The 13,952-nt window shown below is 41.0% G+C and overlaps 1 protein-coding gene across 2 annotated transcripts in view; it reads left to right on the top strand.

Moving 5' to 3' along the window:
• Nucleotides 1-13,952, top strand: part of PKD1 (polycystin 1, transient receptor potential channel interacting) — a 125,273-nt gene that overhangs the window by 96,130 nt on the left and 15,191 nt on the right. For both annotated transcript variants that reach the window (XM_051969492.1, XM_051969490.1), the window contains exons 22-29: nt 331-475; nt 733-1,347; nt 3,576-3,732; nt 4,690-4,942; nt 7,335-7,530; nt 12,070-12,240; nt 12,330-12,473; nt 12,914-13,124. In XM_051969492.1, the coding sequence (XP_051825452.1) occupies nt 331-475; nt 733-1,347; nt 3,576-3,732; nt 4,690-4,942; nt 7,335-7,530; nt 12,070-12,240; nt 12,330-12,473; nt 12,914-13,124 (1,892 nt within the window). The remainder of the gene's footprint in view (nt 1-330; nt 476-732; nt 1,348-3,575; nt 3,733-4,689; nt 4,943-7,334; nt 7,531-12,069; nt 12,241-12,329; nt 12,474-12,913; nt 13,125-13,952) is intronic.

Genomic DNA, 13,952 nt, shown 5'->3' with positions numbered 1-13,952 from the left:
ATCCAGAAAAGAAACTAAGGAAACAATGTAAATCAATACGTGCTATGTTTACTTTTTTTCTGTTGGGTTTTTTTTTTTTTTTTTACTCTATCCCATGGTTTTTCTCTTTTGCTCTGATTTTTCTCTACCAACATGATTCATAAAGCAAGGTATGTTTAAAAAAAATAAATAAAAAACAAGAAAAGGTTGGGATTGATGGTGAAGCAGGAAGTGATGTAGAACCTCAAATATCATTGTTGGGGAAGAAAACACTATCTGCTCAGATAGATGGGATATGGGCAGAAGGATGAGAAGAAGGTAAGCCTTTGTCCCTGGGCTCTCTCCCTGTAGGTAGCAAGTAAGGAATTTGTATGCCATTCTTGCCTGAAGAAAACCCTGAACAAGCTGGAGAACATGATGGCCATCCTGCAAAACGAGACCACGCAAGGCACAGTGACCCCCACAGCCATTGCTGACAACATCCTCAACATTACCGGTCAGCCCGGAGGGAAGCCTAGCACAGGGATGGGTGATGGCAGAGTCAGGGAGATGGCTGGAAAAGAAAATGGGGAAAGGAGAGCGACCTGTTCTCCCATCCGGGGCTTCCCTATCAGATTAAGGGCTTCCAAAGTCGGTGGCTAGCTCTCCCGTTTTTTATGCATTTTTCTGCTGAAAGTCCGGCCGAGTGCTTTGGTTGCTGGGGCTCATATTACAGGGCTGGCCCTAACAGTCTCACTTTTTTATCTTCCTCAGGTGACCTCATTCACCTGGTGAACTCAGATACCCAGGGCCTGGAGTCTACAGAACTCTACAGCAAACCGCACAACCTTCTAGTGGCCTCCAAGGCTTATAACCTGTCATCTGACCTGATGCGAATCCTCATGAAGTCTCGAGTGCTGAACGAGGAACCACTGACCCTGGCGGGGGAAGAGATCGTGGCTCGGGGCAAACGGTCAGACCCCTTCAGCCTGCTGTGCTATGAGAACACCTCTGATTGCCAGTTTTCCATCCCACCTGCTTTCAACAGCACCTTCTCTGACCTCACTGATGTCATCCAGCTCATCTTCCTTGTGGACTCCAACCCCTTCCCCTTTGGCTACATCAGCAACTACACAGTTTCCACGAAGGTGGCCTCCATGGCCTTCCAGACCCAGGCAGGGGCCCAGATCCCAATAGAGCGGCTGGGTTCTGAGAAGGCCATTACTGTCAAGGTGTCCAACAACACCAGCGGAGGTGGCGGGGACCGAGTCCTCTCCACCAGCACTGCCATCATCCAGCCCCGGACATCTGTCAGCGCCATCATTGCCCCCGAAAACCACAACCCCGAGGCCGGCCTGCACTTCCAACTTACCTACACGGTGCTGAATGGTGGGTATAGTGAGCTCTGTATCCCTGTGGGAGGCTGGGGTGGGCAGCCCCTGCCAGGGAAGGTAAGCCCCCTCAGCCTGTAGCAGGGGGAAGCACATCCTCAGGGGCAGGGATACATTTCTCTTGTGTGTCTTTTTTATCCTTTAATACTGATTTTATATCCATTATATCGGTTCTTCCTTTTAGCAGTCCTACAATATAGTTCTGTATATTATATAGATATATAGACATAATTACAATATAGTTCTCTATATAATATATATTTATATATAATGTAATAATTATATTTATATTATGTATTATAACATATAAATACATAATATATGTAGTTCTCTATATTATATAGATAATATAAACTTTATAAACCTTAAAAATCAGTCAATCAACAAGATTTATTAAGCACCTACTATGGTACTACTGTTAGTTATTGGGATAAGGTATGAAGAATGAAACAATCATTCCTCCTTAGAAGAAGCATGAGTTCTAGTGAGAGACTACAACATGTTTAGGTATATATTGAAGAGAGAATATTTTGAGAGAGAATAAATACAATGTTGTCAGATACAAGGGACTTAGGGGGAGAGATAAGGATCACCTAGAAGTTTGTGGGGATCAGTAACAATCTCATGTAGAAATTGCTGCCAGAGCCATCTTGAAGGAGGGAGAGGGATTCCATGAGGCAGAAGTAAGGAAGGATTTCCGAGCATGAGGGGTAGCCAGTAAAAGACCCAGAGACTGGAGATGGATTGTGTGAGTGATAAAAACTTGTTTGGCTGAAGTGTAGAATAAGGAATAAAGAGTGATGTCCAGAGAACCTGGAAAGATGTCTCAGGTCAGGGCAAAGTTGAGAAAGGTTTGCCAAGTAATCAGAAGATACAATATCCTAGAAACAATAGGGAGTTCCTAGAGCTTATTAAATAGGGGATTGACACAGTCAAAACTACACTTAAAGAAAATTGTGGCTGCAAACCACTATTATTAGGTCCTATAAATGAAATCTCCATTTTAAAGATGAGCACATAAAGGTACAGAGAAGTTAGATGATATATCCAAGATTAGTTGATTTATAAAATCATTTATTACAACCAGTTGGTTGTAAGATCAAGACTATAGATCTCAGCTCTCCTGATTCAGTCTAGTAGTCTGCTGATTTGTTTGTTGTTGTTGATGTTGTTAGCAGCATCATAAAAAAATGTCATATTTCTGGAATGTGGCAAAGAGGTATACTTTTTCTCCCTCTGAAATAAATATAGGCAGCATGGTGCTCTTAAAAGACCTGGGTTCATTTCTTGCCTTAGCCATTTTGCTAACTGTATGAGTAAGTTGTTGAGACTAGGTGTTCTTATCTCTAAAATGGGTATAATAAACAACCTATCTCATAGAGTTGTTGTAAGGATTATATGAGATATGAGATAACGTACACAAAATGTTTCTTAAAGTGCTATATAAATATGAGATGTGATTAATAAAGCACAAGATTCTCCATAATATAAAATAATATACACATTATTTTAATAATGTGTATATCCTTTGTAAATCCATAAATAATGGTCTCTTCACTTTTGCAAAAGAGAGAGACCCACATGCTCCCTTTATCCCTCTGGATCTGATCCTAGCTTTTTCCTGACTTGACTCAGATATCCCAAGAATCATCTAGAAAGCAAAAGGAAAAAGGCAGTTAGGCAGTACAGTAGATATGTCAGGAAGACCTGAATTCAGATTCTTTTGCAGATACTTAATCAGCTATGTGAGCCTGAGAAAGTCACAACCTCTGTGTACCTCACTTTCTTCAGCTGTAAAATGGGGGTAATAATAGCACTTACTTCTCAGGCTTGTTTTGAGAAATAAATGAGATTATATATGTAAATCACTTAGCACAGTGCCTGATACATAATAGGTACTTAATAAAGAAATGTTTATAAACAAAAAATAAAGGAAGGACACTATAGATAATTCACAATGTCTTCTATCAAAAACCCACTGTCCAAATTCTGAATCCCTCCCACCCTCTGCATAAACATATGCCCACCATACTCACTCTCTCAAATTTAGGATTAGTGAAAAGAAATTGCCCAGGCTTCAGATCATACCAGCTTCCATGCTATTCTTGGCCCTATGTACTGGAGGTTCCAGGATCTGCCAGACCCCTGCTCCCTCAGGGCCCTGGGACCTTGCCTGGAGTAGCTCAGCCATTGCAAAGATAACGTTTGTCCTGTGTTTTGTCCCAGAGCGGTATCTGTCTGAGGAGCCTGAGCCCTTCCTTGCTGTCTATCTGCACTCGGCCCCGCAGCCCAATGAATACAACTGCACAGCCAGCAAGAAGATCGGATTGAAGGCATTGACTGGAGGCGACCACAGGCTTTACACCTTCTTCATCTCTCCTGGGTAAGTTCTTGCTTTCTGCACTGGGGCCCCGGGAAATGTATGGAGGACCAACCAAGTGGGGAGAAGAAAAGGAGGACTCAAAATCCCTCACATTTAATATGGTGGTCTATGTTTTCCAACTATTTTCATATATAACTTGTGAGGAAAAGCATCATCTCTATTTGATAGAAGAAAAAGCTAAGCACTAACTTAGCTCTGGTAGCACAGGAGTTTGAGGCTAGAATTTGGCTTCCTGATTCCTGGTCAGGTGTTTTTGTCATCCTGTTTCCCCTAGTAGAGTCCAAGTGACTTCTTTTAGTTGATGGGTTCTCATCCTTGGGCTGATGTTTTTTAGTAAAACAAGTTTGAAATTTTGTTTTAGGAATATTTTAATAACTATTTCAGCATAAGAATCCTATATGTTTATTTTATTTTATACATTTAAAAATATTATCCTGAGACATATACAGGGTTCTGTGACACACAAAAAAGTTAAGGACCCCCATGTTCTAATCACTATAAGGGCCAGCACTAATGGAGCTGCCTGAAGCTTTGCAGGGGTTAATAGCACTCTGAGAGCTGAGGTTTGCTCTAGGATGCAGGCTCACCACTCTTCTGTGACCAAGGTAGAGAATAGGACATGTTGACTTGTTACTGAAAGAAGTGCTGTTAAGCACAAGAAAGGAATAAATAAGGACCTCACACATGAAAACACAGAGGCATCAAGAATTACACAGTCCAAGCCTCCTACAGCTGCTCTTCTGTACATAAGCTAGGACCCACAGATTAATAAATGGATTTTTTTGCTGAAGCATCCACCTGTCCCACATCATACTTTCTCCAGCTCTCAAGTCACCTCAGAAGTAATGAGGTGCTGGAGCTAATGGTAGAGATAGAGGAGGTGAGAGAGCTCCTCAGAGAGATGTTACCTCTTCCAGGACCAGGAGCCCTGACCTTATTCCTACTTCTGCCCTCTAGGACGGATGATACAACAGCAAGTTACTACCTGAATATGACCAGTCATTTTCATTGGTCTGAGGTGGAAGTGACAGTGGGTCTTTACACGTCACTTTGCCAGTATTTCAATGAGAAGGAAATGATGTGGAAGACAGAGGGCATCGTACCTCTGGAAGAGACCTCCCCCAGCCAGGCCGTCTGTCTCACACGTCACCTCACAGCCTTCGGTGCTAGCCTGTTTGTTCCTCCCAGCTCCATCCAATTCATCTTCCCTGTGAGTAACTTCCATTCCTTTCGGGGCTTTTGCACTTGGAGCAAGTGCTGTGGGTGCTCTGGGGTGGGGAACAGGCTATGTGAAAATGAGCTCCCTTTGCTTAACCCTGAACTGATGTCAGTGCTGGATAAGAAATGGAAAGTGGAGGGATGGCGATGAGGGTAAAGGTAGGAAGACAACAGGAGGTTTCAGTTTGATACAATTCTGGAAACATTTATTAAGTATCTACTACATACAAGTAACTCTGCTGGGTGCTGGGGATACAGGGACAAAATCAAAGCAGTCTCTGTCTCAAGGGTCCACTTCATGGACACAGATAATATAGGAGAGAAAGGGAAGAGAATAAGCATTTGCATAAGCATATGTGCCAAGGATTTATGATAAGCCCCTTTTATAGATATTATCTCATTTGCTCTTCACAGCTCTTGTAGTAGGTATTGTTGTTATTATCCCTATTTTATATTGAGGGAAAATAAGTAGATACAGTATTACCCCCAAAAGTCAATACAAAGTAGGTACAAAGTATTTTTCAAGAGGAAAAGAGCACTTACCTTTGGGGAAGTGAGTGAATTAATCCATCAATGGGTGAGTGAAAAAGCATCTCTTACACTTAAGTGCCAGGCTTTGGTGCTTTGTACCAGAATCAGGAGAAATAGTCCTTGTTCTATAAAATTCAATGAACATCAAGCTACCCAGAGAATTAGAGGATCTGTGCTAAAAGAAATTCTTTTTTTGTTTTGGAGGCAATTAGGGTTAAATGACTTGCCCAGGATCACACAGCCAGGAAGTGTTAAGTGTCTGAGGCCAGATTTGAACTCAGGTCCTCCTTACTTCAGGGCTGGTGCTCTATCCACTGCACTACCTAGCTGCAAGCAATTCTAATAAGAAAAAATTGCCAAGAGGATTACTCCACTTAAAAAAAAAAAGTCTCTATCTGACAAAAGGCTTCTCTGCACAACATCTTTTAAGAACTATCTAAGTCCATTTAAAATAGGAGTTGCAGTTTTTTTTCCCTTCTTGATCCAATTTTTCTTGTGCAGTAAGATAACTATAAATATGTACACATATATTGAATTTAACATATATTTTAATATATTTAACATATATTAGATTATCTGCCATCTAAGGGAGGGAGTAGGAGGAAGGAGGGGAAATTTTGAAGCACAAAGTTCTGCAAGGATCAATGTTGAAAAATTGCCCATGTACTTATAACCCAAAGAGATACTAAAGAAAGGAAAGGGACCTGTATGTGCCAAAATGTTTGTAGCAGCCTTGTTTGTAGTGGCTAGAAGCTGGAAAATGAATGGATGCCCATCAATTGGAGAATGGTTGAGTAAATTGTGGTATATGAATGTTATGGAACATTATTGTTCTGTAAGGAATGACCAGCAGGACGAATACAGAGAGGACTGGTGAGACTTACATGAACTGATGCTGAGTGAAATGAGCAGAACCAAGAGATCATTATATACCTCAACAACGATACTATTTGAGGATGTATTCTGATGGAAGTGGATCTCTTCGATAAAGAGAGCCTTAATTGATCAAAGATGGACAGAAGCAGCTACACCCAGAGAAAGAACACTGGGAAATGAATATAAACTGCTTGCATTTTTGTTTTTCTTCCCGGGTTATTTATACCTTCTGAATTCAATTCTCCCTATGCAACAAGAAAACTGTTCAGTTCTGCACAAATATATTGTATCCAGGATATACTGTAACCTATTCAACATGTAAAGGACTGCTTGCCATCTGGGGGAAGGGGTGGAGGGAGGGAGGGGAAAAATCGGAACAGAAATGAATGCAAGGGATAATGCTGTAAAAAATTACCCTGGCATGCATTCTATCAATAAAAAGATATTAAAATTTAAAAAAAAAGAAGAAAAATTGCCCATGTATATGTTTTGTAAATAAAAATCTTTAATTAAAAAAAAAATAGGAGTCTTTGGAGCAATGAGGCAGTGGCTAGAGTACTAGGCCTGGAGTTAGAAAGACATTAGCTATGTGAATTTGGGCTTCCTGATCACCTTCCTCTCCTCCCAAAATATTTTTAAAATGACTAGATGAAACAGTGGGGGAACAGATAGTACAGTATATAGAGCACAGGCCCTGAGTTCAAATACAGCTTCAGAAGCTTACTAGCTTTGCAACCGTGAGCAATTCCCTTAATCATGATTGATTGCCTCCAAAATTAAAAAAAAAATTAAAATAAAATCGGAACCTTTAGTTTTTTAGGGGAAGTAGGATTGTAAGGAGAGGTGAAGAGACTAGTGTGGCTGGAAAATAGTTAAGAAGGATAGGAATTTCTCGGGGATCAGGGCACTGAGCAGGTGCGATGGTCATGATGGAGCCGGTGACAGCCTGGGACCTGACAATCTTTCTCTCTGCACAGGAGCCAGCTCCAGGCATCAACTATATAGTGCTCCTGACTTGCGCTGTGTGCCTGGCCACCTACGCAGTAACAGCTTTGATTGTCCACAAGCTGGATCTGATGGACGTCAGCCGAGTGAGCATCATCCCCTTCTGTGGGAAGAATGGTCGCTTCAAGTATGAGATTCTTGTCAAGACTGGCTGGGGCCAGGGCTCAGGTGAAAGCAGGCAGATTCAGCTGGACTGGTGGCAGGGGTCTGGGTAGGGGTGGGCAGGGACTGGATGGGGGCTGTGGGAAGGGTTAGCCTGGCTGTGGGGCCTAATGTGGACAGCCCAGCTTAAATCCTCTAGCACAGAGGTGGCAGAGAGCACAGTGGATGGAGTGTTGGAGTCAAAGACATGTGGCCTAAGACACATAACCAATTATATGATCCTGAGCAAGTCACTTAACTTTTGCCTTATTTTCTTCAGCTGTAAAATGGGGATAATAACAGCACTTAACCTCCCAGGCTCTTTGTGAGGATAAAATGACACATTATATATAAAGAGCTTTAAAAACTTTAAAGAGTGCTAGCTATTATTATTGTTATTGTTATTGTTACTACTAATTATTATTTATTGCTTACCTTCTTACCTTTATTAGCTTTTTAAACTGTAGATGAAATTCCAAATGGGGTCTTGGAATTGAATGTGGGGGCAACAATAAAAGATTTCTGAATGGAAGAACCAAAAATTAATTGAAACTCAAATGCATAATGAATCTGAGTTGTTTCTGGCAGTTCTTGCCCATACTGGGTCATGCAAGTTCTCTGCAGTCTTGGTTCTGAGCATATAACATGCTCGTTTTGCACCATGTATCCTCAACACTACCAGAAGCACCTCAGCTCACATTCAAGATGGGATCCTGTAAAAACTTCTTGGGTGAGAAGGGGTCATGAGTAGAAAAAGTTTAACTAGCCCTGCTCTGGACCACCTAGGTTTTAATACTACCTATTTAAGGGCTGAGATCTTGAGGACATATTTGGAATTTTAAAGTTAAAAGAGATCTTAGAACCATCTATCCTGTTCTCCTATTTTTTGGGGGGAAGAGTGAGGCAATCAGGGTTAAGTGACTTGCCAAGGGCCATACAGCTAGTAACTGTCAAGTGTCCAAGGCTGGATTTGAAGTCAGTGCTCTATCTGTGGCTCCTTTTATCTATATTCCTATACTTATATTCGAATAGGAATGCCTTCCAAATAGTCTTCCAACTTCTGATTAAAGACCTCTAATAATACCTCATTCTCTCCTGAGGTAGCCCATTCCACTTTCAGACAGTTTCAATTGTCTTTATTTTAAGTTGAAATCTACCTCTAAGTAATTTTCACCTATTGGTTCTAGTTCTGTTCTCTGGGGTCCAGTAGAATCAAATGAAACTCTTTATCATGTGACAACTCTATAGATATTTGAAGACAGCCATTCATGGGCCCCCTAAGTCCTGTCTAGGCTAAATAAGCCTAATTTTTCTCAGCTGATCCTTGTAGAACAAGATCCTGAGTCTCCTCATTCTCTATTTGAACGTAATTCAGATTGTCAAGATATTCTTTGCCTATGGTTTCCAGGATTGAGTCCAGGGCTTTCAGTAGGACCAAAGCAGAGTCAAGTACTGTGGGACTCCTGCTGCCTTTCCTCCAATGATAAATTTCTATTAAATCTGTCTGAGATTGAATTCATTTTTCACTGATATTCAGCTCATTGGTGAACTTGATCAAGTTCACCATACTATAATTTAAAGGACCCATCATTTTCTTTTTTAAAAGAGGCACAAAGTAGCACCATAATTGTAGAAACATGTATAGAAGAATTGTATGTGTATTGTATGTATATTGGTTTACTTGCTCATTGGGCTCCATTGAAGTCCTGGGATCGGACCAGGGTCTTTTTTGGATGATTGATTAGGTTTACATTCCTTATTTTGAGTTTGCACAATGTTACACTTACCCCTATTACACTTTATCTTATTAGTTTTAGACCACAATTCCAAACTTATTAATTTTGTCCTTTTGGGATCATAGCTAAGACCATAGGATGTAGACTTTAAGAAATCATCTAGTGTAATCCCTTCATTTTCCAGAGGAACAAACTAAGGCTTGAAAGGGGAGGTGGCTTGTCTGGTAGTGGAGCCAAAATTTAAATTCAGGTCTTTCTAATTCTAAGTTCAGCTATCTGTTCTTTAGCCCACAACAGCCTCTCATAGCTTTTGTACCATCCATCAATCTGATAAGCCCATGATCTTCATACAAATCATTAATAAAAATGTTGACAAGTCAACACTTAAGACAATTATTTAAGTTTTTGATGAGGATAAAAGCAGTTCCCTAATTCCTGCTATTTAGATCACATTATTCAGAGATTTATGTAACTCAGCTGCATCTTTCTAGCCCACATCTTCCCATCTTGTCCACAAAGATATTTAAAGAGACTTGATAACCAGACTCCATACTGGAATAAATCCAGATAAACAATTATAATGTCTACAACCTTCCCCCTTCTGCCAGTTTAATAACCCAGTCAAAAAGAAAAATAGGCTTATTAACCTGATATGAGAACAAAGATCCCAGGGATTCATCCAACTCACTGATGATCCAGTGATTCAGTACGTTGATTCGAGTTCTGTAATTTTTCATTGATATTTATTTACTGTCACATTTGTATAGGTATCGTATAAATCATTCTCCTAATCCTCTGCTCTTTGCTCTTAGTTCATCAAGTCTCTGAATTCTTCATATTTATTATTTCTCATGGCAAAATAATATTCCATTCCTTTAATATACAACAAGTTGTTTAGTTATTCCCTATGTGATAAACTTCTAGTTCTTAGCTTCTATAAAAAGTGCTGTTTTCAGTATCTTTGCATGTGTGGGACTTTTCCCCTGTTTTTGACTTCTGCCTAACTTGTCCATGAAGATTTTGCCACCACCTTCCTCTGGATCTTGGTGGTGTTCTCTTCTTTAAAATATAATTGTTCTCTGGGGGAGAGCAGGTTTCTCGGGGAGGTTTTCTGGAGGCAGCCTTAGTTTCAGTTCAGAGTAATAATCACTCCAAATACAGCCAGGTGTTAAAAGTTCTTATCATCTATTGCTTCCTCCAAAATAGCCCGGTTAGTTTTTCTTAGAGGCCTATCTTTCTGCTTGCTTCCAAGAGCTCTTGCAGTTGTCCTTTGCCTCTGCTTTCTTCAGCCTCCAGCCAGCACAAAGGTGGAAGATGGAATGAATCTGTCTTGCCTCCGAGAGAGGGCTTCTGGCTCTCAATCTCCCAGAATGCTCCATGTCTGTCCCAGAGTGCCTCTGTGTCTGTCCCAGAGATACACAATTTCAGATATGTCTAATGGATTGATTCTTTTTTTCTTGACTATATATATATTTGTAACTAGTAAATGTTCTGTTAAAAAATAGGTAGAGATGTTGGAAATTCAGTAAGGTAAAAAGAAAATAACATCATGTTGGCTGACCTTTCAGAGTGCCCACAAATCATGACTTTAATAATACATTCAGGAATTTCTCTGGGAAATTTACGTCAAGTTCACCATACTATAATTTAAAGGACCCATCATCTTCTTTTTGAAAAGAGGCACAAAGCAGCACCGTAATTGTAGAAATATGTATAGAAGAATTGCACATGTTTAACATATATTGGATTACTTGCCATCTGGGGAGGGAGTGGGGGAAAGGGGAAGGAAATTTGGAACACAAGATTTTATAAGCATCATTGTTGAAAAATTATCCATGCGTATATTTTGAAAATAAAAAGCTTTAATAAAATATTTTTTTTAAAAAAGGCACAAAGGTTACTCATCTCCTGTCCTGTAGGGCCCCACACATTCTCCTCAGTTTCTCCAGGATCACTAGCAACAGTCACATCACCATGTTCTTTCAATCTCCTGAGATGACTTCATCTCCTCTTATCTCCTTGCCATCACCTCACCTTTTCTGAACTTCACTTCTCTGTTACCCATCTATCCTTCCCAATCTGAGAATCAGAAGCAAAATAGGAATGACACAGTTCTGGCTTCATTGTATCATTCTTCCTTGTCTCTTTTACCTTAAGCACCCCTTAAAACCCTCTCTTTTATGAGGGTAAAACACCCTTTTATTACCCTTTGGCTTTCCTGTCCCCATCTTTTTCACCTGATCATATAATTGGCATGGTGGATAGAAGGTTGGAGTGGGAGTATGGAAAACACATTCAAGTCCTGCCTCAGACCCTTACTAGCTGTATGGCCCTGGGCACCTTTAACCTCTGAACTCCAGATTCAACCAATCAGGTCACCTCGCATTTTTGTCAAATGTCTGGTATGTGTCAGGAGCGTTGTGAGGATCAAATGAGATAATGGATATAGATCACTTAAAGTACTTCCTAAATGTTGTTGTTATTTCTAATTATTAATCTGTTCCTTTCAAATGGGATATTCCCTTTCATTGCTGTGATTGCCAATGATGGGTCATCACCAAATCTCAGGGATACTCATGAAATTATATAATTTATCTTTTTGCCCAAAGATCTCTAATTTACTGCTCATTTTCTGGGCTTTGGGGTATAGCAATCTGAGCTCATCAATATCATTTCTGCCCCTCATTCCGCTTCCTATCTCCAGCTAGACTGCTCTAAAGCTCTTTTTAGCCCCTCCTATTCCCCGGACTCAGATGGCTTTCCCTGTGCCTTTGTGAAAAACCCCTCCTTCACCTCTCTAGGCTGAAGTCTCTCTACCTTCCCTCCCCAGGCACAACAGCCCACGTGGGTATCACCCTCTACGGGGCAGATGGCCGAAGTGGACACCGGCACCTGGACGGAGAGAGTGCTTTCCACCGAAACAGTCTGGACATCTTCCAGATTGCTACCCAGCGCAGCCTTGGAAGCGTGTGGAAGATCCGAGTATGGCACGACAACAAAGGTATGGAGAGAGGGCTTGGGCAGCTGGGACCCTTCTTCTGCCCCCTGGGAGCTTGTCCTTCCTCTAAGCTTCCTATCTGCTCCCCCTAGGGCTTAGCCCAGCCTGGTTCCTGCAGCACATTATTGTCCGGGATCTACAGACTGGCCGAAGTGCCTTCTTCTTGGTGAATGATTGGTTGTCGGTGGAGACTGAGGACAACGGGGGCCTGGTGGAGAAGGAAGTCCTAGCAGCAAGTAAGCCTTCCCCTGCCTCTGGATCCCTTCTTACTTCTCCCCATGTCCCCTTCTCTTGATTTTAGCTCTACGCCTGCCATGATTTTTCATTTTTCAAATCCTTAACTCCTCCAAGAAAGAAACTCCCATGCTTGTACATGTCACTGTCTGTCTGTGGGAGCATAGACTTAGCCCAATCTCCTCATTTTATAAATGAGAAAAATGAGACACAGCAGGCTTAAGTGACTTATGCAGAACCACGCAGTGAATGAGTGCCCGGAGTGCATGTAATTTGAAGCTGGGTCCTGCTGATTTCATGTTCAGTGCCCTCTCTTGTGCTCCAAGCTGTACTGAATCAAATATATACATGAAGGGGAAACTGAAGTGTGTGAGAAAGTGAACGTGCTCATCTCTCATCTGACCTTGGTGCCTTTGCTTCCCCCCACTCTGTGCCCTACTAGGCGATGCTACTCTGCGCAGGTTCCCACGGTTGCTGACAGCAGAACTCCAGAGAGGCTTCTTTGAGAAGCACATCTGGCTCTCGTTGTGGGACCGCCCCCCACGGAGCCGCTTCACACGGGTCCAGCGTGCCACCTGCTGTGCCCTCCTCATCTGCCTCTTCCTGGGGGCCAATGCTGTGTGGTATGGAGTTGTAGGAGATGTCAATCATAGGTGGGTACTTCTTCCCTACCCCGCCCCAACCATCCTGGGCAGTAATATCTTATCTGCAGCCCTTTCCCATGGATATCCCCAAAGTGAAATAGCCAAGAATCATGCCACGGGTTCCATCCCTCTTCCAAGGATGGATACTTTCTTACCTCTCATGGTCTACTGTGGCAGTATCTACTCCACTTCACTATCAAGAGACTTTTTTCTTTTTGGTTTTACCCAAATTTTTCTGGCTCTTGCCATATTTTCCTATTACATTTCTTTTTAAAAAGAATAATTCTTGATTCACTTAAGTGCAAAAATGAGAAAAGAAAAGAAGACCATTTCCATGTACATAATTAGAATATAAGATTCAATATAAAGTAACAAATTTCCATCTCACACAAATTTATATACTAAATCTTACATATTGTTTTCAAAACAACCCAAATTTTCTGTGCTTTCTTTTAGGTTTTCTTTTGTTCTCTGATGTGTACTTTTTATTTTATTTTATACTTCTCTCCTTCCCATCCTTGCCCTTTAGAGAAGACTACAAATAAACTCAAATACATAAACGTACATATCTATAAACGTGCACATATATAGACATACACACATACATACATATTTACGTGTACACACATATATGTAATACCACATTATACATATTTCCATTTGTCATTTCCCTCTCTGGAAGTGAATAGCATCTTCCTTTATGGATACAAGTCTTTCTATGTTTTTCTGAATCAACCAGTTCATCATTTCCTACATAACAATGGTATTCCATCACAATCATGTACTGTCTGAGAGATTATCTGTGAAAGTTTCTTTCCAACGTTCTACTATCTCTCC

This window comes from Antechinus flavipes, chromosome 1, assembly GCF_016432865.1.
Source record: "Antechinus flavipes isolate AdamAnt ecotype Samford, QLD, Australia chromosome 1, AdamAnt_v2, whole genome shotgun sequence".
Lineage (NCBI taxonomy): Eukaryota > Metazoa > Chordata > Mammalia > Dasyuromorphia > Dasyuridae > Antechinus > Antechinus flavipes.
This window is presented reverse-complemented; position numbering and strand designations above follow the sequence as displayed.